Source organism: Dermochelys coriacea, chromosome 1 (assembly GCF_009764565.3).
Source record: "Dermochelys coriacea isolate rDerCor1 chromosome 1, rDerCor1.pri.v4, whole genome shotgun sequence".
NCBI lineage: Eukaryota > Metazoa > Chordata > Testudines > Dermochelyidae > Dermochelys > Dermochelys coriacea.
The window spans coordinates 257,939,166-257,965,569 of record NC_050068.2 but is presented as its reverse complement, the minus strand read 5'-3'; the positions used below and the strand labels follow the sequence as shown (position 1 = coordinate 257,965,569).

The window sequence follows — 26,404 nt, the reverse complement described above, 5'->3', positions numbered from 1 at the left end:
ACAGAACCCCCACCCTAAGAGCCAGAGGGACCTGCCAAGGGGTGAGGTGGGGAGTCCCAGCAGTGCTTACCTGTGGCGGTTCCCATCCTGGGAAGCATCCAGCAGGCAGGTCCCTCTGGCTCCTAAGGTTGCAGGTTGGGTCAGGGGGGCACAGAGGGCTCTCTGCCTCCTCCCAGCACCTGCAAGTCCCACCCCCTGCAGCACACCGTGCTCCTGCCAGCATGCAGGCACCAGGAGCTACCCCAGGAAGCAGTGAACAGCAGTGCCACAGCTGCAGCCCAGACAGTCCCAATATCAGGACAAAGGGCATCCCAACCAGTGTAAGGTCAGGATGCAGGACAAGTCCCCTAAAATCAGGACTGTCCTGATAAAATCAGGACATCTAGTCATCCTAGCCTCTACCTATTCCCAGGCTGCACCTCTGTAGCCTCAGTACCTTTGTAGGCCTTCAGCAAGGCCTGCAGCCTGGGGGTTTACCAGGCTGGAGCTCTCCAGCTCCTCTTTGCCCTTCCCCAACACTGCTCTACCTCAGGTTCCTTGCTTCCAGGCAGCTAGCCCTTCCCACCCCAGGGCTTCAACAGCTCCTGGCCTCCAGCCCTCTTAACAGGGCCAGCTGTGCCCTGATTAAGCCATCCACACCTGGGGCCAACTACCTCACCCTCCTCCCTCAGCTGCTCTTAATCCATTTTACTTTGGAGTGGGGCAGCCGCCCCACTACACTCCCCTCATCAGCCTTGTCACACAAATATACCAAAGTCAGACTCAGACATCATACCTGGAAGGTGACACATCTAACTCAAAAAGAAAAGGAGTACCGGTGGCACCTTAGAGACTAACAAATTTATTAGAGCATAAGCTTTCGTGAGCTACAGCTCACTTCATCGGATGCTGTAGCTCACGAAAGCTTATGCTCTAATAAATATGTTAGTCTCTAAGGTGCCACCGGTACTCCTTTTCTTTTTGCGAATACAGACTAACACGGCTGCTACTCTGAAACATCTAACTCAATCAGTGACAGAGCTGACCCATGGATTGAGAGATGATTTTGCTAGGTCTGATCAGGCAGGTGGCAGCTCTGAGTCAATGTTTTTCCCTTGCAGAAAGGAACAGGAAAGAACTGAGTTCTCTTTCCCTGGCACTGTTAACACTCACCAAAGCAGCTAGCTAGCTGCTACCATCTCCTACAAACAGCCAGTGTACTTGTAATCCAGCATGTCATAGTATTTGAGCAATTAGAGATAGAAGAGATCCATTAGACCATAGTTTGTCCACTCGCACAACCTTTCCCCTGCCCCAACCCCAGTTTTCCCTGCAATGTCCTCCCTGGCTTTGTCTAGTCTGGTTTTATGTGTCCTGGTGATGGGGCTTCCACCACCTCCCTAGAGACATTATTCTGCAGGATAGAGTCACAGATAGGAAAGGTTTCTTCAGCTGCAGCCAAGTTTCCCCATTGCTGTTTCACCCCTTTACTCCTTGTCCCATCCTTAGTGACTCCAATCCCTCCTTGACAGGTTTGCTATCTACATCCTTCCCACACTAATTCTTCTGGATGAGTATTATCTCTCTAAATAAACTAGATCTGTTTTCAGAATGCGAGGCATTTCATTCCAGGTGCTTGCACCAGAATCTTATCCGTGACATGACGTTTGATCGTTCATGCTGTGAAGTTTGCATTGAACTCAACATTACATTGCAGCAGAAGCGTGGCAAAGCTAACATGATAATGGCAGAGGTATTAGAACTGTGTGTAAAGAGCAGATCTCTCCAGTGGGGCAAGGTTTCCTGGTTTCTCTAGCCAAGTACACCGATACAGCGGAGGAGGATGTGGTGCTGATTGACATTTGCCACCTGCTTTGGAAGAAGGAGGGCCGGGAAGAAGAATTGCCCCTTTGTGTTTTCCCTGCCTGGGTTCAGGAGGGGAAACAGTGATGACAAGAAGAGGCAACATGCTTCGAGTGGGGGACTTTTCATCCATTCACCTGTTCTCTTGCCCTCACCAGTCCTCTTGCAGCACTAACACAGTTCCTTGGCCCTGACAGCTAGTTCCTGTCCTGCCCACGGAGGCAACACAAAGTAATCGTCACACTTCAGGGTTTTGAAGAGCTGAATGGCCTGCATGTGAAGTGCAGGCTCTCGCTTGCCATTGACAGATCCTCCATCACAGGGCAGCTTTCCAAATGCCTGTCTGGCTTCTGATGTCTGATCAGCCAGGGGGCCTTTCTCACCCATGGGGGGCTTCTCATCAGGTTTGAGGCCGGGAAAGAAGAGGTATTCCCCCACCTGGCGTAGAAAAACTGGCCCGGTGCCGTCGGGGTTGAACATGACCACGTTATCCTCTTGCCCAGGCTCTGCTTTAGCAAAATCAACCCCCTCCGATAGGATGGGAGGGGAAAAACCGATGGATTCTGGGGTGCCATAGAGAGCCTTGGGGAACATAACATAGCTCCCAAATCCAGAGAGACCAGCTGATGCTTGAGATGGAACTGGGACTGCGACACCAGGTTTTTCAAGGCCCAACTCGGGTCTAGGGGTGCCCTCCGTGGCATGGGGCAGTTGTGGGTTGGATGACAACATGCCAGAAGCAGTGAGTATCCCCTCCAGTGGGGCCTGTGCAGGGGACAGATGGGCAGAGTCTCTTGCTGGCATCAGGGACAGACCTTCCGTGGTGACATATCCCACTGGCCATTTCTGACCGGAATTGTTTAAGATGGCAGCAATCGGTGACCTTTGACCTTTGGTGTCCCCTTGTGCCACTTGCCCACCTGCTGGCTGGCCTTGTGGCCCTTCTTGCCCTCCAGCAAGTGGCCATTTCATCTTTTTCTCAGCAGGAAGCGAGATGGGGTGGAGCTGAGCTGCTCCTCTCTCCTCCCCCACCAGCAAGGTCTGGGAAGGGGCCCCCTGGGGTAGGAGCAAGTACTCCAGGGACACTGACCTCCCCCTTGTTCCCAGTGGGGCAGCTTCCCGGTCCTGATGAATGTCAGTCAGGGAGCACCCATGGGGGAGGTGCAAGTATGGACCATTAAAGTCAAAGCAGGACAAGGGTGCCTGAGAAGCAGTGACCTTAGCACTGTTCCTCCAGGGGAGCGTGGCTAGCGACAAGGACTGACTGGTGCTCTGACTCGAATGGCAGCTAGCCGGGGCTGCAGGATGTTGAGCTGGAGTTGTCATTTCAAGAGTCTGATAGAGGTTCTCTGGGTCCAGTGCACCAAGGAAGCACATCATCCTCTCGGCCATGACTGCAGGGAGCTCTGCTGAACTAACCTTCATCTGTCTGCAAGGGGAAACAAGAGGAATCAGATAAGTTACCCTGCAGAGAACGTCACATAGACCGGGAGTGGAGCTGAAGGCCCCTTGGGAGAAAGGTCTTCTGGGGGTTAGAAGGAATCTTTCCCTGGGGGCAGATTATCGCATAACTGCCAATGGCAGAATTTCTTGTGCTTTCCTCTGAAGTAGCTGCCACCGGCATCTATTCCTGGCAGGATACTGGACTAGATGGACCATTGGCTGGACCCAGTCTGGCAATTCCTGTGTTTCTTGAATCTAAGGGGCCCAAGCAGCACATCACCCTTCAGAGACCGTGATCACCACCACCCACATTATATAGCACCAGACCTTTGCCTGGCACTGGGCAGAGTTTATAAAAAGACATGGTCCCTGCCCCAAGGAGCTTACAGCCACTGAGGTAGAAGCTAGAAAAAGGGACGGGCAAACAAAGAATGATGCGGGTTCAAATAAATACAAATAATGGCCTGCGCTTTCCAAAAGTGACCAATGTTGGCTGGGCACCCACCCATGGGCGGTGGGTATCAAAGGCCAGGGAAGACTAAGCCTCCCTTAACCCAGGCCATGGCCTTGTCCATGATCCACCCCTAGGCCATGCCCTCACTTCCCCTCTCCCCTTAAGCCAGCAGGGGCTCAGCTCCTTCCAGTAGCCTGGAGCTCGGGGTTGGTGCTGGCAGCCTAGGGCTGGGGTGGCCAGGGGCAGCTCAAGGAGGGTGAAGAGCCTCTGTCCCCAACCTGGAAGGGGAGAGGATACCTGGCTCCAGCCCTCTAAGCCCTGGGAGAAGGGGTACAGCTATTAGTGTCTCCAAGTTGGGACTCAGGCTATTCTAACTGAATACGGCCTTCCTCAGGCTACTCTTCTTAACCCAGAATCCCTCACAGCATAGAGCACGATGGGTACCCTGCCTCAGCACAACCTCCCTATACCAGGAGCTGTGAGGAGGGCAATCTTGGGCTTCTTACATTGGCCCCACACTTCTCTTGCACTGGAGGAATTATCCTCTGGCCTATTGCAGCTCCAACTGGCTCTTGTATGCTGCCAGAGCCAGAATCAGCCCCAAGAGTGGTGAGGGCCTCACTTCCAGATGACAGGAAAATAGGGTGTGTAGGGAAGGGGGCGTTTATGCATCTTTGTGCTGGGGGTGCTTATCCACCTCCATTTCCAGATTGGGAAATCAAAGGCAAGCCCATTACCAGAAGGAGAGATCAGGGAGGAAGGGCTCAGGGTTTGGGACTGGGACAGGGAGCCAGGGAGAGCAGGGGCTGCAAGTCCATCCATTGATATTTCCAGATTGGCACATGGAGGATGTGCCAACATTTACCATTCACACCAGTTATATTTGCCATCCCTCCCTGATGGGATCAGGCATCCACAGGAACTGAGATGCCACCATCACCAAGCAACGTCTCAGAGAGTATCACCACTGAGCAGTGCACTGACCACTCACCCATCCAGCACTTGGATGCAGCTGGCCAGGTCCATCTTCTCGGAAGGGCTCTGCTTGCCAAAGTGCAGCTGGCTGCTCGGCAGCGGAATCCCAAGCGGTACTTTCTGAAAAGAGACAAGGACAGATAGCACTCCTGGCAGACAGAGGGTGATTCCCTGAAGGCAGAGGGGAGCCAGAAGCCCCATAGAGGAGATACCACAGTGTGTGGTAGCACTTTAACCCCTCTTGGGGGCAACATTGCTCCTGGAGACTGGTGGTTTGATGGGGGGAATAGGTCTGGAGGCCCCCTGCTGGAGGCCTTGCAGCCTTGCTTGCCTCACCACACCCCAGAAAAGAACAGAGGAGAAGTCCTCCAGGCGGTCTAGAGTGGCTGCAGGGGAGCAGCTAATCAGAGGAGCTGCTGGAGTGACCAATCAGGGGGCAGAAGGGCCATATAAAAGGAAGCAGCAGGGGCAGAGCAGTCAGTTGCTGCCTAGAGCTTGAAGATTGGGTGTATGGCTGGCTGGAAGAGCAGTGGGACCATGGCCAGCTCAGCTCAGCTCAGCTCAGGCAGGCTGAGCCCAGGACCTAGCCAGACCAGGCAAGGGTACCATGATGGGCCCTGCTGGTCTGGTTGAAGACTGAGCCCAGGGAGAGCTGCCAAAAAGACACTAACTGAGGGTCCTGAGATGGGCTCCTTTGGGGCTGTTAAAGAAGGCAGTACCTCTGGAGGAAACCTTGATGCTACAGCCCCATACCAGGGCCATGAGCAAGAACAAGAGACCGTACACCCCAGAAGGGGGGACAGTGCGTGTGACTCAGCTGGAGGGGGGTGTGCTCATGAGAGGCAGGTGCCACCCCATTGTAAGAACTGAAAAGAAAGCAGGCTCACACCCAACCAGGAAGGGGGCACCCATGACAGGTGTGTACTGCCCTGTTCAAAACTGAATAATTGCAGTCATGTATTGGCCAGAGAGGGGGCACTCACAAGTGTAAGGTAAAACACAGTGGCAAAAATACTGCTATCTCCTGGGCTTCTCCTATGCACCAATGGGCAGGGTCCTTAGACAATGTGTCCCCACATGTGTCGTGAAAGGATAAAGGCTTGAGAGGGCAATTAACTTGCCTGCTTGAACCTGGAGGATGGGCCAGGACTAATTAGAAGTAAAGCTCAGGTGGGGAAGAGAAGGGCTTGTGGCCATAAAGAGCTGAGTAAGACTAGTGGGAGGAAGGAGACCCAGGGGAGAGGAGGTGGGAAGTAACCTGACAGAAGGCTGAGAGGGAGGAGGCAGAGCAGACAGGCTACTCCAGGGGTGAGTGGGAAGCCTGACTGGAGACAGGGGCCCTGAAGGGCACTAACCTGCCTGAGCCCCTGAGAGAGGGGAGGAGCGTGCCAGCTGCTGGACAGTGGGGCTGTTGAAAGCACAGGACCTGTGAGGTCGAGGTGGCCAGCTGAGCCCAGCCAGGCTGAGGGTTTGGTTTTGTTTACAGTTCTATTGGACTTGGTCAAGAACTCGGCTGGCCAGAAGTGGCAGGACTCTGTCAAGTCATCTGACCGGAGGGCCGGGATACTCTTACAGCTGGAGTAGGCCAAAGGGTAGTAGGGGAAAGCTCAGTTCTCTCTTACCTGGAGGTAGCTCTGGAGCAGCTGACTCCTGCCAGGATTTGGAATCTTTTCCTCCCATTTTTTCTTCTTGCTGTAACAAGACAGATTTTGCAGGGTCACTTTTCTTGGGAGGAGGCTACACCTGATATGCAGCCTTACCCTGGGCCCCCTTGTCAACCCAGAGGTCCTGAAACTCCATGGCCCTACACTCAAGCTGCTGTCTGACATGGAGAGAGCTCTGCGCTGCACCCCAGGCATATCTCCAGCTCAACTAAGCCCTAGATCAAGGATAGGGATGTGCCCATGCAGCACCTCCCTGCACTCACTATATCAATGTATCTGGTGAATCTCCAACTCCCAGTGCAGACTTACCTGAGTAGGCATCTATAACCACACCAGCCAAATGCTATCAGCACGATGGTGAAGACTGGGACCAGCAGCGGGAGAATCAGTGGTGGCCCGTCTGAGGCTGATAAATGAGAGAGAGAGAAAAAGACAGCAACAGAAAATGGTTTCATTCTATATCAAACCTTACATTCTGGATGCTCTTTTGGGATGATATTGAGGTCGGGAAAATGTAGGTTGCCTATCAAGTCACGAGTCCTAACCGACAGGTCTGTTAGACCATGGAATACTCACCCACTTGGGATAGACTAGATGTGACCTAATCAGGAGAGCTGGGCAAAGTACCAGGAGAATGAATCAGTGAACACGTTTGCTAAATCCAACCCTTGATGTGGTCTGAGCCCCTTCTTTGGGATTTCATGAACATCTGGACAACCAGTTTATTTGTGCAAACATCTGGGGACGAGCTTGTATTTGTGTGAGTCTTCATATGCTCACAGACCTCATACGTTCCCAAGAAAGAATTCCCTCTCCTGCATAACTCCAAGGGACAGGGTCTCCCAGGAGGTGCTGTGGAAATGGGGTTCCCCTCTACAGATCTCATTAGGTCAACCCCAAATGGATATGGTCCTCAAGCCCCTGTTCTCCCCAGTCCCGTGTTAGGACTATTTTAAAAAAACTAAAGAAATTCCCAGAGCAAATAACTTTGTTAAAGTGAAGTTCAGACTGAGGGCTTATCTATACCTATGGCTAAATCGGCCTTGTTGCGATCAATGCAGCAGTGTCGATTTACTGGGTCTGGTGAAAGCACTCTCCCATCGACATCTGAACTCCGCCTCCCTGGGAGGGAGAAGGTAAGTTGGCCAGAGAGCGTTTCCGTCAACACAGCATGGGGATCTGAGGGTCATAGTGGACCACAAGCTAAATATGAGTAAACAGTGTAACATTGTTGCGAAAAAAAGCGAACGTCATTCTGGGATGTATAAGCAGGAGTGTTGTAAGCAATACACGAGAAGTAATTCTTCTGCTCTACTCCGCACTGATCAGGCCTCAACTGGAGTATTGTGTCCAGTTCTAGGCGCCACATTTCAGGAAAGATGTGGACAAATTGGAGAAAGTCCAGAGAAGAGCAACAAAAATTATGAATGATCTAGAAAACATGACTTATGACGGAATATTGAAAAAATTGGGTTTGTTTAGTCTGGAAAAGAGAAGACTGAGAGGGGACATGAAAACAGTTTTCAAGTACATAAAAGGTTGTTACAAGGAGGCGGGATAAGAATTTTTCTTAACTTCTGAGGATAGGACAAGAAGCAATGGGCTTAAATTGCAGGAAGGGCAGTTTAAGTTGGATATTAGGAAAAACTTTCTAACTGTAAGGTTAGGAAGCACAGGTTAAGCACTGGAATAAATTCCCTAGGGAGATTGTGGAATCTCTATCATTGGAGATTTTTAAGAGCAGGTTAGACAAACACCTATCAGGAATGGCCTAGATAATACTTAGACCTGCCATGAGTGCAGGGGATTGGAAGACTCTCGAGGTCCCTTCCAGTCCTATAATTCTATGGTGTAGACACTGCTGTAAGTTGACCTAAGTTTCATCAACTTCAGTTACGTAATTTACGTAATTTATATAACTGAAGTAATGTAACTGAGGTCGACTTACAGCTTTAGTGTAGACTAACCCTCCGAGAGCAGATCAGTAACTTCAGGGTGAAGATCCTTACAAGAACATTGCAGATAGCAACAAAAAAAGATTTGCAGTTAAGTGTAAATGTACAAGAAACACAAACATTTGAGAGTCTGGAAATTCACAATTAAGGCCTATTCAGTCATCTCTCCTGTTTGTACAGGTTCAGGAAGCCAATCAGAGACCAGGAATTCCACCATGAGACCTAGTGACCAGTCACACAGACTGAATTCCAAATACTGAACAACACACCCATGAAGCAATGCTTCTCTGAATGACCACAGAAACCCATGTAGGCTCCGATGGATTTGCTTAAAATCAGTTGCAAAGAGCCCATCTTTTCATTATTTCACAAACATGAAAATGTAGTTCAGAATGAACAGTTCAACCAGCTCCACTGATTGATCCCTTTCTACCTTCTAGCATGGATCATTCCTTCCCTTCTCCAGACCTCCACTTAGATCCATGAACTCCTCACACTGGCCTCCAGCCCCATTTTCAGCCTGACCACATCCAGTGGGATCCAGTCTGCCTGGTTCCTCTTAAAGGTAGTAACCTGGACACCTCAAAGGCTGCTGTGCACAGATACTACGTGTAGGGGAAGATTACAGTCATGTGACCCTCCTGTGAAATTCTATACATTGGAGAAGCGTGCTGTAACCCTCATATTCCTCATTTTTGTATAATTGTGATCTTATATATAAAGCATGCCTTGTAAGGTATCAGGGAAAGGTTATGATCTGCTGAAAGTCATTTCTCTAGCCATATATGTGTATCATTAATGCATATGAAGTTATAAGAATTGTGTAGTATGGTTGTCACTAACTCATGCTGTAAATTGGGGGAATCAGCCAGATATTAGCTCCCCAGAGGCAACAGCAAGGAAAGTAACCAACGCCTGGGCAGGGTGTCAAACAACCCATCAACAGCCATTGTCCAGCAAGGGAGCTACAATGAAATGACTCACCTGCATAAGGCCACACCAAGGGAATTTCTCAACCTTGCTTGGAGAGACTCAGTAATGCTCACCTGACTCTGAAGCGGGGGGCGGGGAGCAAAGCCAAGAGGGGAGAAAGGACATGATAAAAGGGAGAGATATTTGCCATGCTCTTCCTCTCTCTTCCACCTACATCCACAGATACCACACCAAGCAACTGAAGCACTGATCAAAGGGGAGAGCCTGGCTGAAGAGCAACCAGCTAGCCTGTGGTGAGAAGCATCTAAGTTTGTAAGGGCATTGAAAGTGTTAAGATCAGCTTAGAATGCATTTTGCTTTTATTTCATTTGACCAAATCTGACTTGTTATGCTTTGACTTATAATCACTTAAAATTTATCTCCTTAGTTAATAAATCTGATTGTTTATTTTACCTGAAGCAGTGCGTTTGGTTTGAAGTGTGGCAGAGACTCCCCTTGGAATAACAAGTCTGGTACATATCAATTTCTTTATTAAATTGACAATCTCATATAAGCTTGCAGCGTCCAGCGGGCATATGGACATGACAAGTCGGAGGTTCCTAGGGTTGTTTCTGGGATCGGAGATATTGGCTAGTGTCATTTGGTTGCAAGTAGCTGGGAGCAGGTTACATGCTATAGGCCGTGTGTGAACAGCCCAGGAGTGGGGGTTCTCACAGCAGAGCAGGGTAAGGCTGGCTCCAAGAGTCAAGGATTGGGGTGACCTAGCAGATCACCAGCCCAGATAACACCAGAAAGGAATGTCACACCTCCTCCCTAATTTTCCTGGGAATCATGGAACTAAAACCTCTGTAAAACACTCTGACAATGTAGGCAGTTCATGCTGCTAAGCCTCCTTGTGGTGGTCCCCTTCCCTCCTCACCTAGTGCATCCAGTTCCACCCCCTGATTTTCATACAGTTTTCTTGTTCCCATGGAGAATGGCAGCCCTGGGCTTCCGTTCAGATAAGCCAATTATACTCCTTCTCTGTGAACTGAAGCATGCAGCCAGGTATCAAGGGGACCCTGGTCAGGATCTTTGCTTAATTAACTGTAGGAAACCCCAGTTCCCCTGAAACCCCAGCTAAGGGACCCGTTTCTCTAGGGAGGGAACTGACCCCCACCCCAAAGCCCCAAGCCAGTAGCCCAGCTGGGATGTACCACTCTCAGTTTCCCAGGTGCACTCCTCACTCCACTCGCTCCAGGGCCCCTGGTAGTTGCCCGTGTGCACCCTTGCCCGCATTTTTCCCCTGTAGCATGTGGAGGGCTCCAGCATCTGCAGGGTGAAGATGAGGGGAGGCTCGTCATTGCTGATGTTTACAACCTGGGCATTCTGGGAAGAGAAGAGGAGAAGAGATGGAGGAGGGGTGAGGAACTCTCTGTCCCATCCACCCACTTCCCCAGCAAAGTCCTGGGCTCCCAGCAGTACCATCACCTACCTCCAAGGAGTCATTAGTCTTCCAATACAAGAATTCATATCTCTGGTCTATATAGGTATAGCTTAGGATCTGTTTTGTCCATCTCAGCTCATACTCCTGCTCTTTCCTCTTTGTCATTGTCACATTGACAGGCGCAAGCGGCTTGACTAGAACACAAACAACACATTAGGAACATGCATCCATCTCCCAGCTTATCTCCCTGCCCATTCCCTTTCCCACTCTGGGCTGTGGGCAGGACTAAGGATACGCTGGTTCAAAACTTGTTGCCTGAGCAGACTAGCACCAAGGACTGCTAATAGCAGTGCCCCCGTCTGACACATCTCATCTCCACATGCCCATTCTGTACTCCTGCGCAGCAGTGCTCTGTGGGTGCCAGTCAGGAGCTCCAGTGCTGGGAGCTTCCTTTACCAGCCATCTGTCCCACCCACACATCACTGTCTAGCTCTTTTGTTAACCATTCCACCTCTCTGCCAACCCAAGCATTTCCTAAGCTGGAGGAGAAACCTCCAGATAACCCTGGGCAGAGGATCCAAATGGGCTCTCACTGTTTTTGTAGGGTTCAATCAGTTTCCCCTCCTTCTTGGGCCGGACAGTTATGAGGTACTGGCTCACTCTGCTGGGGTTGGTGACATTGATCTTGCAGCTGTGGAACAGGTAGTGGCTGCCAGTCAATTCCTCCTCATGGACTGGAGAACATTCTATCTCTCTGGGGAAGAGAGTAGCCAGGCCTGAGTGAGCAGGAGGGATGGTCAAATACAGGAGGACAGGAATACGCTGCCATGGGCAGGTCACTTACTCTGATGCCGGTGGGGTTCTGTAGAAGAGCGTGAACAAGACAGAGCTGGTGACCTCTCTCCTCACTTCCCAGTTGCACGTTAGCAGATCAACCCCATTGAAGAGGCAGCGAAGGTTCTTGGGCAGAGCCTCATCCCCTAGTGAGGAGACAGTGGTTAGTGTACCTCTGGGAGGGGAAGGGTTGGGAGGGATGGGGGGGACAGTGGAGCAGGGACTGATTGTGACCTTTGAGGGAAAAAGGGAAAACTTTTAGACCTAGTCTACACTACAGAGTTAGGTCGATGTAAAGCTGCTTACATTGACCTAAGTAAGTAAGTGTCTACACTAAAATTTCATTCCTGCTGATTTAATGCACCTGCTATGCTGACTTAATATCTCCACCTCCATGAGCAGCATAGAATTTAGGTCGATGTAGTTCGGTCAAAGCAGTGTCAGTGTAGACACTGCGTTACTTACATCGGCTGTTAGTGGCCTCCAGGAGGTATTCCACAATGCCCCATTTTGACCGCTCTGGTCACCATTTTGAACTCCACTGCTTAGCAGCCAGGTACACAGAAAGCCACCCCTCCCCTTTAAAGTCCCGTGAATTTTTGAAGTTCCATCTCCTGTTTGCCCGGCTTGAAGAGATCACCTAGCAAGTCTCGAGCATGCCTAGCAACTGCCCCGCTGACCATGCTGGCAACGTGCTACAGATGTGCTCGTGCCTGGAGTACACCAGGATGTGGGACGGTGAGTCGGATCTCTTGGGTCTGTCAGGAGAAGAGGCTGTGCAGACACAGCTCTGATCCAGCCGTAGAAATGTCAGCATCTAGGAGAAGATCACTTGGGGCATGGAGGAGAAGGGCTACAGGAGGGACCAGCAGCAGCACCATGTGAAAGCCAAGGAGCTGTGGCAGGTGTATCAGAAGGCAAGGGAGGCTAAAATCACTCTGGTGTGTAGCTGCAGACCTTCCATTTTTACAAAGAGCTGCATGCCCTCCTCAATGGAGACTCCACAACCACCCCAACGGGCCCCATGGATATTTCAGAGGAGCCCTACTCACAGGCCCCTGCCATGAACAGTGAAGAGGAGGTGGAGGAAGAAGAGAAGGAGGAGAATGGGGGACAGGCGACTGGGGGTTCCAGCCTCACAGTGAGCCAGGACCTGTTTTTGAGTCCTGGGCAGTCCAGCCAGTCCCTACAGAACAGCACAGGCGAGTCTGATGCAGGGGAAGGAACCTCTGGTAAGGCTGCAGTTTGCTTTGAAATTACAGGGATGGAACCCCCAAAGTAGCAGGACATATCTGTTGATTTACTCCTTTTTTACTTATGCTAGAAGAGGTAGTGAAATAACCAATAGAGGTAGTGTTGCTATCTGCTTTTCATTCCCCTGTAAAGTTAGGCATAAGGGTCCCCACAGAACAGTTTGTTTATGTGCAACCGGATGTCCCAGGAATCCTTCATAGAGATCTTGAGGAAACTTTACTGGAGGTAGTCTGCAATCCCCTGCTGAAGGTTTCTGGGGAGGGCTGCCTTATTTCTTCCATCATGGTAGGACATTTTCCCACACCACTCAACAGACATCTATTCCATCTCTGCCCTCCCCTTGGTGGAAACTTTCCCTCCTTTGCTACACGGATATTATGCAGAACACAGCAGGCAGCTATAATCATTGGGATTTTTTTCACTGAGATGACTCACTAGGGTGAGCAGATAGCAAGTGTGAAAAATTGGGATGGAGTGCAGGGCAATGGGTGCCTATATAAGACAAAGCCTTGAATATTGGAATTGTCCCTATAAAATCGGGACACCTGGTCACCCTATTTTCCACTGTCAATGAAGATCTCATTTTGGTGTCTCTGAGTTGGAGGGCTGGGGCGAGCTCTGTACACAAATCCAGGCATATGGCCTTGCACATCGAAAGGTCTGCAGCCACTGCTCATCATCCCAAACCCACATGACAACGTGATCCCACCAGTCAGTGCTTGTTTCTTAAGCTCAGAACCAGCTCTCCATCATCTGCAGCTGCTCCGTGAATGGCGCCAACAACTTTGAATTGTTTCTTTCTATGTCCCACAGTAATCTAGCCTCCAAGGAATCATCATAGAAATCACAACTGCATTAAAAAGGCAAGAAGAAAAGCAACAGGGCACTCTGCAAAATATCTTCAGTGTCTGTATACCAATGCAAGGAGTATGGGGAATAAGCAGAATGGACTGGAAGTCATGGTATATGAAGAAAATTATGACTTAATTGGCATTACAGAGACTTGGTAGGACACCTCTCATGATTAGAGGGATATAGTTTGTTCCAGAAGGATAGGTAGGGGGAAAAAAGGAGGCAGCATTGTGCTGTACATCAAGAATGTAGACACTTGCTCTGAGGTCCAAGAGGAAGTGAATGGCACACATACTGAGAATTTCTGGGCGAGGATAAAAATGGAAAAGCATAGTAGCAATGTTATGGTGTGGGTCTATTATACAGCACCAAATCAAGAAGAGGAAGTTGATGAGGCATTCTACAAGCGGTAACAAGATTAGCTAACACACATGAGCTAATATTAATGGGGGATTTTAACTTCCCTGATATCTGCTGGCAGACTATTACAGCAAAACATAATATGTCCTGCAAATTCTTAGCATGTGTAGGGGACAACTTTGTGATTCAGAAAGTTGAAGTAACAACTAGGGAGTCATCCATTTTGGGCCTGGTATTGACCAAAAGGGATGAATTAGTTGTGAACATGAAGGTGGCCGGGAACTTGGGAGGAAGTGATCACGATCTGATAGAATTCAAGATCCTAAGGAAAGGAGGATCCTAAGGAAAGGACTAACAAGAACACTGGACTTCAGAAAGATAGATTTCAACCAACTTGGAGAAATAGTAGGCAAGGTCCCATGGAAAGACCAATTAGGAAGAAAAGGAGCCAAAGCGGGCTGGCAGTTCCTAAAGGATGTAATATTAGAGACTCAACATCAAGCTATTCTAATGCAGAGGAAAGATAAGATGAGCCACAGGAGGCCAATGTGGCTGCCCAAGTAGTTTTTTACCTATCTAAGAACCAAATGGGACACGTCCAGGAAATGGAAGGAGGGGCGTGTCACCAAGGAAGCATGCATGGGAATAGCGTGAGTGTGTAGGGACAAAATCAAGAAAGCCAAGGCAAGAATGGCATCTGGCAAGGAATGTTAGAGACAACAAGAAAGAGTTCTACAAATGTGTCAGATGAAAAAGAAAAATCAGGGATGATGTGGGCCTACTGTTCAATGGAGAAGGTGAGCTGGTAACAGAAGATAGTAGGCACTGAACAGCTATGCCTTCCTTTGTTTCAGTCTTTCACAAAAAATAACATGTGACTGGATGACTAATGAAGCTACCATAGATAATAAAGAGGAAGGGATGCAGATCAGAATAAATAAAGAATACGTCAGAGATCTTTTGACCAATTTGAATGAATTCAAGTCAGCAGGGCCGGATGCTATTCACCCCAAGGTGCTGTAGGAATTAGCTGAAGAAATCTAGGAGCCACTTGTGATAATATTTGCAAACTCATGGCTGACAGGAGAGGTCCTGGAAGACTGGAGAAGGGCTAACATAGTGCCCACCTTTAAAAAGAGGAGCTGGGAACTATCGACCTGTCAGCCTGACCTCAATTCCCGGGAAGCTACTAGAGCAATATTTAAAACATTCAGTTTCTGAATACCTGGAGGATGGAGGGTGATCACTGGCAGCCAGCATGGATTTACTAAGAACAAATCATGCCATCTCCAGCCTGATTTCCTTCTTTGACAGGGCAACTGGTTTGGTGAATAGGGGAATGCAGTGGACATAATATACCTGGACTTCAGCAAGACTTTGGACACAGTCCCACATGACATTCTGATAAGTAAGCTGGAGAAATGTGGACTCGGCGGAACTACCATTAAGTGCAGGCATAATTTGGTTAAAAAACCACAAACAGTAACAATTAACGGAATGATGTCAGATTGGAAGGAGGTCTCAAGTAGGGTTCCATGGGGATCTGTTCTGGATCTGGTGTTATTTAACATCTTTATACATGACCTGGATGTAGGAATAGAGAGCATAGTGATCAAATTTGCAGATGATATAAAAGCTGGGAGAGTTGCAGGAACTTTGGAGGATAGAGTTAAGATGCAGAGGAATCCTGATAAATTGGAGAATTGGGCTATAGACAACAAAATGAAATTCAACAAAGACAATGTAAAGTGCTACACATAAGGAAGGGGGAAAAATGTACAATACAGACTTGGGGATAACCGGCTTGGCAGCAGTACTGCTGAGAAGGATCTGGGAGTTGTGGTGGATCACAACCTCAACATGAGTGAGCAACACGAAGCTGCAGCAAAAAAAGGTTGCATTAACAGAGGCATAGCATGTTAGTCAAGGGAGGTGATAGTTCTGCTCTACTTGGTGCTGGTTAGGCCTCAGCTAGAGTATTATGTCCAGTTTTGGTCACCAATGTATAGAAAGGATGTAGAGAAACTGGAAAGGAGCCAGAGGCTCGCAACAAAGAAGACCAAAGGGATGGAATGCAAGCTCTATGAACAAAGGCTGAAGGAACTGGGTGTGTTCAGATTTGAAAAGAGAATAAGGGGGGACATGATAGTGGTCTTCAATACTTGAAAGGCTGCCATAAAATATGAAGAAAGGTTGTCCTCTCTTGCCACAAAAAGCTGGACAAGAGGCAATGGATTCAAACTATAGCATAGCAGATTTAGTTTAAATCTCAGGAAAAACTGTAAGAACAGTAGGACAATGGAACAGATGCCTAGGGAGGTAATGGAAGCTCATTCTCTGGAAGCTTTCAAAAGGAGGCTAGATAGCCATCTGTCTTGGGTAGTTTAGACACAAGAAATCCTGCATCTTGGCAGAAGGTTAAACTAGATGACCCTTGCGGTCCCTTCTAACCCTGTGATTCTACGTTTCCCCACAGCTACTCTGGCAGCTCTGCAAACATTGCAAGATCAAGCGCCCTGTGCTTGCAACACTCATCACAATAGCTACCCATGCTGCACTGCTCTATGCATATGATGAGGATGCACACCACCAACACATGTATCCGATGAAGTGAGCTGTAGCTCATGAAAGTTTATGCTCAAATAAATTTGTTAGTCTCTAAGGTGCCACAAGTACTCCTTTTCTTTTTACCACCAACACAAGGAGCCTAGTGTGGACACACAAGTGATTTAATTACTGCGGCGGTTGTATGCTAATGTAACTTGGGTCAACATAATTTAGTAGTGTAGAGATGCCCTCTGTTTCAGGGTTTCCTGTGGGAGCCCAGAGCATTACGCTGGTCCATTCATCCAAAAGATACAATCCATGTATTGCGAGACACAGAGAGACTGGCCTTTCCTGAGCCCCCATCCCAAAACCCACCATCTCCACCAGCACTCACGGGCCCTGTTGCTGAGAGGCTGGATACTGAGCACACCTAGAAGGGTCCCATCAAGGCCAGGGGCTTGAGGTGCAATGGCAAGGGAAGTGTGTATAAGGAGCTTCTACTGCCCCTGCCAGTGCTGGGACTGGTACCTGTGCCGTGGGACTAACCAGAGCGCTGAAGTTTCCGCAGCTACTGCTCTGCTACCTGTCAGTGACATCAAATTCACTTCAAATAAGAGAGCACCAGTGAAACGGGACCATTTTCATCAAATTCCGGAGATTCTCCAATATAATCAGCTCAGCCCCCAAATCCTTTGGAAGCAAAACACAATATCCCTCTGTTGTCATCATCTCATCACGTCCCTCCTTCCCCCCATGGCTCCTCAGCCTCCAGAATTACCTTTCTGGGACCTCCAGGACACGGCAGTGCTCCATTCGCTGGACTGCCCAGACCAACCAGCGCCCTGGCTCGGCTTGGATCGCACACGAGCAACATAGGTGCTGTCCGGCACAAGGGCATCACGCCGCAGCAGGCAGTTGGAGGCGTTTGCGACTGACACCGAGGAAGATTTCTGCCAGTGGGGAAGAGATAGTGAGGAATCAGGGGCAGTAAAGAGAGAAAGAAAGAGAAAGAGAGAGACATGTTCAAGAGGCATGGGAGGATCCTTTTCTTGGGCAATTCTGCTCAGCCAAGCACAGCCAACACTATGATCCTGGCGTAAGGTGGAGCCAGATACTGCTTGTGCAGGGCTCATTGCTCTCAGCATGCGGAGCCTGCTTTTTATTTGCTAGATCCCTGGCTAGATGACCAGCCAAGGCCAAACGGCGCAGGGTTTCTAAGATGCACACACCGCTAGCTGCAGCGTGTACGGACCCACCGTCTGGGCCATTCAGGTTTCAGAGGATCGGCTGGGTTCAGCGGCAGCCAAGCAGGTTTCAGAGGATTGCAAAGGGTTGTCTTCTGCAACCAAGAACAGCATATGCTAATGCCTCAGCATATCTCATGCCTACCTCCCAGGATTCCCACTCCCGCTTGTAGGTCACTTCAAACTCCAATGCATAATACACCCAGTGGCTTCCCTTTCTCTCTTCAGCTGCTTCCCAGGCTAGCAAGAAGTCACCTGCTTCTGTGGCATTGATCAAGAGCTTCTGAGGTGGGAGGGGCTGGACTGGAAATGAGAAAGGACAACACAGGTTGCAGTTATTAGTAGATGGGGATGGGGAGTGGGCAGAGGGCCTGTCTAGTTCTTATCTCCGTAAGGAAAGACCCAGATCTGCCTAACAGCAGGCTTTTGTGGGATTTCTCAGGACTGCTGCAACAAAAAAAAAGAAAAAAAATCTAAGGCCTGTTGGCACTTGGCAGTGCATCAAGTAGAATTGCCAAGGCCATAGTGAAAATGGTGGTGAGCAGACCAGAAGGGTAATAGGGAAATGAGTGCTGTATTCATTTAAAGGTGAAGACATATTACTGAATATTTTTCTGAATAAAAAGGTTTGTTTGAGATCAGTTTTTTCCTAATGGCAGAGACACTCAGCCAGAGCAAGAGGGTGGGTCAAATGGGAGGAATACATCCGCCTTTTCCATTGTCGGCAGGTTAGGAAGGAATCTGTGCATCCGTCATCCTCTAAGTGAGAAACGGGAACACAGGCCTCACAATGGAAATGAAACTATTCCTGGCAAGATAATAGGCTGACATGCAGAAGTAAGGTTCAAGGTTAGAGATCAGGGTTCTTGACTAGGGTTAGGGGATCAGGGCAGAGGAAGAAGTATTAATTTCAAAGGATCTCAAATATTCCTGGGGAGAAGAGAGCGGTGGGTGTCTCGCCCTTACCATTCTGGAAGAGGCTGATGTTCAGCTCGGCCTGCAGCGACTGATCAGGTTTGAAAGTGTAACTGTCGTGCACCCCAACTGCAAAAAGGGTGCTGTTCCTGTGGCAGCTCCAGCTGACACAGGAGTCCTGGCAGACAGGCAGCCTCTCGGCTCCCTGAGGCTCACATGGCATCTGTATGCTTTTCCTGTGTGTAAAAAGAGAGACCTAGGAGAAGCTGATTAAGGTACAGATAGAAAATCCAAAATTAGGCCCCTGAAACCTTCTCCACATTCTGTTCTAGTCTATATAGATTCTTATGCTGCACTCATCATTGTAGCATCTGAGCGCCTTCAAGTAGATCATTAAGCAATGTGACTTCACATCTGTCATCTGTGGTGGGTCTCTCATCCTCTCCCCAGGGGGAAAAGCATGTGAAGTGCAGTGTCTTGTGTTGGTAGGGATTTTTTTTAAATATACACATGTTGCTGTGTATTTATATTAGAGAAGGCATGTCAAAGAGATCATCTCGCACTTGGAGTGGAAGGTGGTGAGGTTGTGACTGTTGTTAAGTTTCCACAGAAGTTGATTCCACAGTCTCAGACTGGCCCCTGAGAAAGCTCTGTCTCCAGCACAGATAAGCATTACTCTTAGTGACAAGAATTCCATTGTGCCAGAGGAGCAGAGTTGTCAACCACAATTTTTGTTCCAGAACATTAGATGGCCCATTAGATGGCTTGGGCCCCAACCCTGGAGAGCCTTGAAGATAAGGAGGAGACCTTTAACTTGATTTGAAATTCTGTGGGAAGCCATTGTAGAGAGCGGAGGACAGTGGTGGTGAGTTCCCGGTAGCCTGAGGAGACACATTGCAGTGTTCTGTACTAGCTGGAGTTTCCTACACACTGAAGGTTTCATACCCAGATACTTTGCCTTGCTGTGGTCCAACCAAGAAGTGACAGAGGGGTGAATAACTGAAGCCAGGTCCACGAGTCTCCCAGCCAACCAGAGATGATAAAAAGCATTACTTGCTGGTGCTGCTATGTGGGAGCTTAGGGTCAGCAAGGAATCCAAGAGTACTCCTCAACAATGGACTGAACTGACCGATTGTGAGTATGTGACAAAAGAGACTGCACCGTGGGTGCAAACTCTTCAAAATGCTTTCCTCTTCCCATCAGCAACTCCTCTATCTTGCTCTGGTTCAGCTTCAGCCAGCTGTTCGTCACCCATGAGCTGGTCTCATCCAAGCACTGGGACATCTTGGTGGTAGTGGCGTGCTTGTGTGTGGTGAAGGGTGAGTAGAGAGCTGTGTTTCATTGGCATATTGCTGGCACTAGTGTTCATGTTGTCTGACTAGTTCACACTCATCCCAGGATCCATCCTCACAGCTCATCTTCTGATTGGAGCATTCTCTCCAAGGTCAAGTCCTTGTGCGGGTTCTTTTTCCAGAGGTGATAGGCTCACTTAGGTCCCGATCCAAAGCCCAGTGAAGTCAGCGGGAGTCCTTCCACTGACTTCAATAGGCATGGGATCAAGCCACTAATGATTTCAGCATCTCTTCCCCAAAAGACAATTGAGATGATACCTTCCTATTCCCCACCACTTCCCCCCACTCCTAAACCCTGACCTCTATTTTCCTTATCTCCCCATCTCTTGCTTTCCACACATCCCCTTCGGTTCCTCTCTCTCTCTGCCCATCACATACCTCTGGGCCTGATGGCTCAAGTTCCCCTCTCAGAAGGAAACAGATGTGGTGGGCAGATGGTGAGGTGCACAGCCCAGTCACTCTGGGAGGAAACCCGATTACACAACTAGGCATAACCACTTCTCTTTTCATAGCCTCTCCACTCATCCTTATTTTGCAGACATGACCACACCAGAGCTATGTTCCTTCTGACCCTGCATCAAGAAGAGCCAGGGGAAAGTTTGGGAGTAGGGAACCATCCCTCTCTCTTCTGCTGATGAATGAACCTCAACCAAGCTGTATTCTAATGCCTCTTTCTCCACTCCAGGTGCAGTAAGCTAAAGACCCTGCCATCACTCACACCTGGGATCCCCCAGAAAAATCAAGGGAGAGTGATAGAAAAGGTAATGAAAATAAACTGATCAGCGCACCTTCCCGTATCTCCCCATCCTTCCAATGCAGAACTAAAAGAGTCTCCAAATTCCACCCCCCCAGCAGGGCCAGAGCAGGTGTCCACATGTGTCTCAAAGCCTGGCTGTCAGCTCCGATCCCTTTCCCTCCTCCCATTCCCACCTCTTAGTTTCAGCAGCCACAGGCCTCTTGTGTCCTTCTGCAGCAGAGCAGGGCTCAGGCACTTACTTGTCTATATTGTCCTCATGGTGAAGAGTCATCTGGATGAAGCGACGTGCCTCTGTGCACTCCTGCCATGTGCAGGTCGTCTGGGAGGTGTAGTCATTGTAGCAGCGCAGGCTCTGCATCAGGAGGCTCTCTGCAGGGCGAAGGAAAGCACAAAGCTGCCGGTGGGTCATAGAGATGGGCAGTGAGGAATAACAGGATGTGCACCGGTGCCATGGCAGGATGGCAAAGATGGGGGAACGAGGCGCGAAAGGGTAAACTTTCCTGGGAGTCCCTTGCATGTCAGTTAGCTCACGTGTCAGGGATGTCATGGACAAAAACCTCCCGCTCCCCGACGCTCACAATCCAGAGGCTGGAAAAGAGAGGTTTACTTACCAGGAGCTGTGGTAATGAGAGAATCGTCCCTATGCATTCACAGTCTGGCTAACTTGTGTGAGTCTATCATGATTTTGGTAATTAATTGATCTTTAAATATTTATGGTAAATAGGCCTAATGGCCTGTGATGGGATGTTAGATGAGGTGGGATCTGAGTTACCCAGGGAAGAATTTTCTGTAGTATCTGGCTGGTGAATCTTGCCCATATGCTCAGGGTTTAGCTGATCGGGGTTGACCCCCATATTTGGGGTCGGGAAGGAATTTTCCTCCAGGGCAGATTGGAAGAGGCCCTGGAGGTTTTTCGCCTTCCTCTGTAGCAAGGGACACGGGTCACTTGCTGGAGGATTCTTTGCTCCTTGAAGTCTTTAAACCACGATTGGAGGACTTCAATAGCTCAGACATAGGTGAGAGGTTTATTGCAGGAGTGGGTGGGTGAGATTCTGTGGCCTGCGTTGTGCAGGAGGTCGGACTAGATGATCATAATGGTCCCTTCTGACCTTAGTATCTATGTATCTATGAGTGTCGGGCTACTGAGTGTTTTATCTTAAAGCCCCAACATCTGCATTGAGGTTATTACCCAAGAATCTCACTTTTCATGTACAAAAAGTAAGCGTCTGACCTACACAGTTGGGAAGAGAAGCTTGAAGAATGAGCCCTAAATATACCAACGATAAATGACAAATCAACCCCACCCCTACCCCTGCAAATGTATTCTCATTCAAATCTCATAATATTTAAGGAGTACTTATGGCACCTTAGAGACTAATAAATTTATTTGGGCAAAGCTTTCGTGAGCTACAGCTCACTTCATTGGATGCATCCGATGAAGTGAGCTGTAGCTCACGAAAGCTTTGCTCAAATAAATTTGTTAGTCTCTAAGGTGCCACAAGTACTCCTTTTCTTTTTGCGAATACAGACTAACACGGCTGCTACTCTGAAACCTGTCGTAATATTTAAGTCACTCTCAGGATTTTTTAGGCCTGACCCTTGATTTCTGAACGCTGGGGGTTGCAGTTCTGATTCGCATTGTGGGGAGTTGCCCTGGTGGTGAGCACACAGAACCCTTGTTGAAAGCCATGTCCATGGGGCGGTGCATGAGCATCCTCACAGTGTCATGGGTCAGATGACCTCCTTTGCATACTGGAGTGCACCTACCAACCGCCTCCATTCCTTCTCCTGAACTGCTTTATTATTGTTGAATTATTTCAGAAGGTGTCGTTGGCAGTAATGCACTAGTGGACATGTCACATGATGTCAAGTCATGCCATAAAATGCCCAAGTGAAGGACTCAGCAATGAAGAGGGCTGTCCTGGTGTGACCATGGGATTTGGACCTGAGAATAGATCACATAGCTTAATGGCCTCGGAGGTCAGATAGGCCTGGAGACTTGGGTGTCTTTCCCTGAGTGTATGAGAAGTGAAAGCCCTGCCAATAGCACATTGGGCTGGGGAGTGTGATTGTCCCAGCACAGCAGACATCAGACATGCACATTCACCTATGGAAAGAGAGATGTGCTTGAGGCACCTCCTCTGAAACCCGTTTTAGGGTTTGTATGGGTCTGGGCTTGGTGCAGAGCTGGGGCAGCAGGGGCTCAGAGGGAACATTGAGGAATTTGGAGAAATTCCTCCCTCTCTAAGGTACACAGACCTAGAACAAAGCAACAAACAACTAGCTCTAACAGGGGTGGGCAAACTATGGCCCGGGGGCTGCATATGGCCCTTCAGATATATTAATCCAGTTCTGTGTGGCTCCTGGAAGCAGTGGCATGACCCCCTCCAGCTCCTATGTGTAGGGGCAGCCAGGGGGCTCCATACACTACTCCCACCCTAAGCGCCACACCCTCAGCTCCCATTGGCCAGGAACCACAGCCAATGGGAGCTGCAGGGGCGGCACCTGCGGATGGGGCAGCGCACTGAGCAGCCTGGTTGCGCCTCCACATAGGAGCCGGAGTGTGGACATGCTGCTGCTTCCAGGAGCTGCTTCAGATAAGTGCCACCTGGAGACTGCACCCCTGACACCTTCCACGCCCTAACCCCCTGCCCCAGCCCTGATCCCCCTCCCAAGCTCTGAACCCTTCGGTCCCAGCCCAGAGCACCCTTCGGCACCCACAACTCCTCATGCCCAGCTCCACCCCAGAGCCCCCAACCCCCTCCCCCAGCCCGGAACTCCCTCCCGCACCCTGAACTCCTCATTTCTGCCCCAACCCCAGAGCCCACACGCCCAGCCAGAGCCCTCACCCCCTCCCACATCCCAACTCCCAATTTTGTGAGCATTCATGGCCCGCCATATAATTTCCAAACCCAGATGTGGCCCTTGGGCCAAAAAGTTTGCCCACCCCTGAACTAGCTCTAACTGTGCACAGATGGGAGATTAAACGTATATACAGGAGCAGTCAATGGACGTGACAGAGAATCCTGTTTGTTCTCTGCAGTGGTAAAGAAGGAACTAAGACAGTTCAGAGGGATGGACACGCCTAGACATGGGTCTTTGACATTGACGCTGGTGACTTACTCTATCTCCCTGCCCCTCACATATTCCCCCCTCCTCTCTGTTTCTCTCTTACACCCACATCACACAGAGTCATCCTCCCATTTGTCCACACCTCCAAATGGATATTTGTTCACTTACACTCCCACCTGAATCTACATGTCATTCTATCCCTCAACGCTCCTTCAGGGGTCTGTCTATCCCTGCACTGCACCTCCAGTTCATCCACCTACTCACCAGCCAGCTTTTTCACACATTTGCACGATAGCCCACCTGCCCATCTATCCATCTATTTACTCTCCTGCTCTTCCATCCATCCAGCCATCCACTTCTGCATTCACCTACTTCTCCATTTGGCCATTTCTCCATTCAGCCATGCACCTCCCACCTGTAAGTCCATCCACATACCATACCATCCATTCACATAAACAATTGCCCTCTTGCCTGTCAGTCTAGTCACCAACATAATCATCTAGAATGGCAGAGGGAGCAGTCGAGCAGAGGAAAGAGGGAAAGAAGGAAAGGGAATGGAGGAGAGTAAAGGGACTGGAAGAAGGGGAGGGGAGGGAAGATGGTAAAAAGGGCAGGGAAGAAAAAGAAGCGGAAAAGAAACTGAAACTCACCTCGAGATTCTCCGACCCTGAAAGCCCAGCACAGAGCCAGAAGAGCACTCCAGAACGCCTTCATGTTCACTCCACCCTGCGCACACCAGCTCAGTCCTGCTCCCTCTGCTCTGGGCTGGTCGCCAGCCTGGGGTTCTTGCACTCACACTTGTTTACTGCTTCTTTGTCACCTGTTAAATGTGGAAGCCAAGCTGTGATGGTCAGGTGGGAGAGGTTGGGACCTTCTATGAGATACACAACCTTCCCTCCCTGCGCTGAGGGGACCTTTCACTGATCCATCAAGGCCACAAGGGACCATTAGGTCACCTCAGACCTCCTGTAGGACACAGGCTGGAGAATAGAATTTCCTTCCAGGACCGATTCATTGCAAGATAGAGGGGAATTCAGTCTCCATGTTCATTCACCACTGGGCTTTCCCCACACATATACACACCTCCCTCATTTGTTCTCAAGCCTGCCCTGGAGACTCTTACCGTACCCCGCCCCATCTCCCCCACACATATACATCTCCCCTCTCTTGGGATGAGATGGGGATTCAGTCTTCATGTTCCTTCAGTTTTGGGCTTCTCCCCCATATGCTTCTCCTCCAGCGATACTCCTTGAGAGAATCGCTTTGAAGTGATTCCAACTGGCAGTTTGCAGCCAGCTCCCCGGGAATTGCTTTGGGACCCTGACCCACAGGCATAATCCCAAAGGAGCTTTATTGTCTCTTTTTGTGGGATCTAGCATTGAGTTCAGTGGTGCAAAGAGCATGGCCAAATTCTCCACTGGGGTAACTCAACTGAAGTTAGAGTTGCACCACTGGAGAATGTGCCCCCATATTACTGCTTTCTAAAGAGCATGACAGACCCACCCCGCCTTGGGCACAGCCACAGAGCCAAACCTCTGTGCTCTGGGGATGTCTGTTCTGTGGCTTTTTCCCACTTTGTGGGAACATGGAGATGGGGAGCCATCCAGAACAACCCCCAGCTTCCTAAATGCCATTTCCTTTGACAGAATCTGATGTGCTAGACAAGTGAACATTTACCACAGAGAAGAGATCCCACTGTGACCGACGGCTCCAGAGCTCGTGAGCCCTTGTCTGTCTGGGGACAGGCTCTCTTTGCCCCGTGCCCTTCCCCCAGTAAAGGCAGCATTTCCTCACCTGAGTCAAGAGCTGCCGGTGGGACAGCCGCCTCACATCAGGTTGATCGCTGGCCCGCTCAGTTCTCACTTTCTGGCAGCTGGAGCATCTTTACGCATACAGGAATCAGCAATGACCACGGCTGTCCAAAACTGGAATCGATCCCTATGGGAAATTCCCCATGCCTTTTGCCCTCTGAAGACTTCCACACCCCTATATGTCTCCTTTCAGGGAGTAGACACAGTCCTGAGCACTCTGGAGTTGGAGAGTGAGATTCAGACTCTGACTTCCTATTTTTGCTGTTTGTTTCACACCCTCGGAGCGCCTACTAATGCAGTTCTTAAAATCTGGGCGGGGAAGGAAGTATTTCTCTTTTCATTGTTATATTGTATTGTTTCTGATTAAACAGTTTCCAGGAATCAGGGGACATTGTTTTCTTGAAATCAAGAGTAATATGCTGGTAACAGAGGCTGGCCCTTGCTTCCTACCTCCTTGCCCCCTCCCGCCACTCCCTCAGACCTTTGGGAAGAAGATAGAAGGAAAAGGGAAGTAGTTCCCTCCCTTCCTGTCTCCTATTTGTTTCATCCACCTGCTGTATCTTCCCATAACCTAGACTGTAGATCTTTGGGGGAAGGGATTACTCTTTACTACATTGACCCCTGGAGTCCCAGTGAATTCAGTGAGCTTTGGATCATACTTTAAATAATAAAGAGAGCACAAGAGGAGCTAGAAGAAAATTAGAGGGTGGAAAT

At 49.4% G+C, this 26,404-nt stretch overlaps 1 protein-coding gene across 2 annotated transcripts; it reads right to left on the bottom strand.

Annotated features, from left to right (window-relative positions):
* Positions 1-1,899: 1,899 nt before the first annotated feature.
* On the bottom strand, positions 1,900-25,931 carry LOC119849995 (cytokine receptor common subunit beta-like). 2 transcript variants are annotated; one of them, XM_038387542.2, is made up of 14 exons: positions 25,674-25,931; positions 24,530-24,699; positions 21,047-21,176; positions 18,750-18,934; positions 17,929-18,086; positions 17,318-17,489; positions 11,537-11,672; positions 11,286-11,446; positions 10,741-10,886; positions 10,463-10,634; positions 6,688-6,784; positions 6,337-6,406; positions 4,731-4,834; positions 1,900-3,271 (listed from the first exon to the last, which is right to left on the bottom strand). In XM_038387542.2, the coding sequence occupies exons 2-14, from the start codon at positions 24,591-24,593 to the stop codon at positions 2,014-2,016; spliced, it is 2,853 nt and encodes a 950-aa protein (XP_038243470.1). In that variant the 5' UTR covers positions 24,594-24,699; positions 25,674-25,931; the 3' UTR covers positions 1,900-2,013. The 2 variants fall into 2 exon arrangements, with proteins under 2 accessions (XP_038243470.1, XP_043376186.1); XM_043520251.1 differs by having other exon boundaries at positions 6,688-6,778.
* Positions 25,932-26,404: the final 473 nt, after the last annotated feature.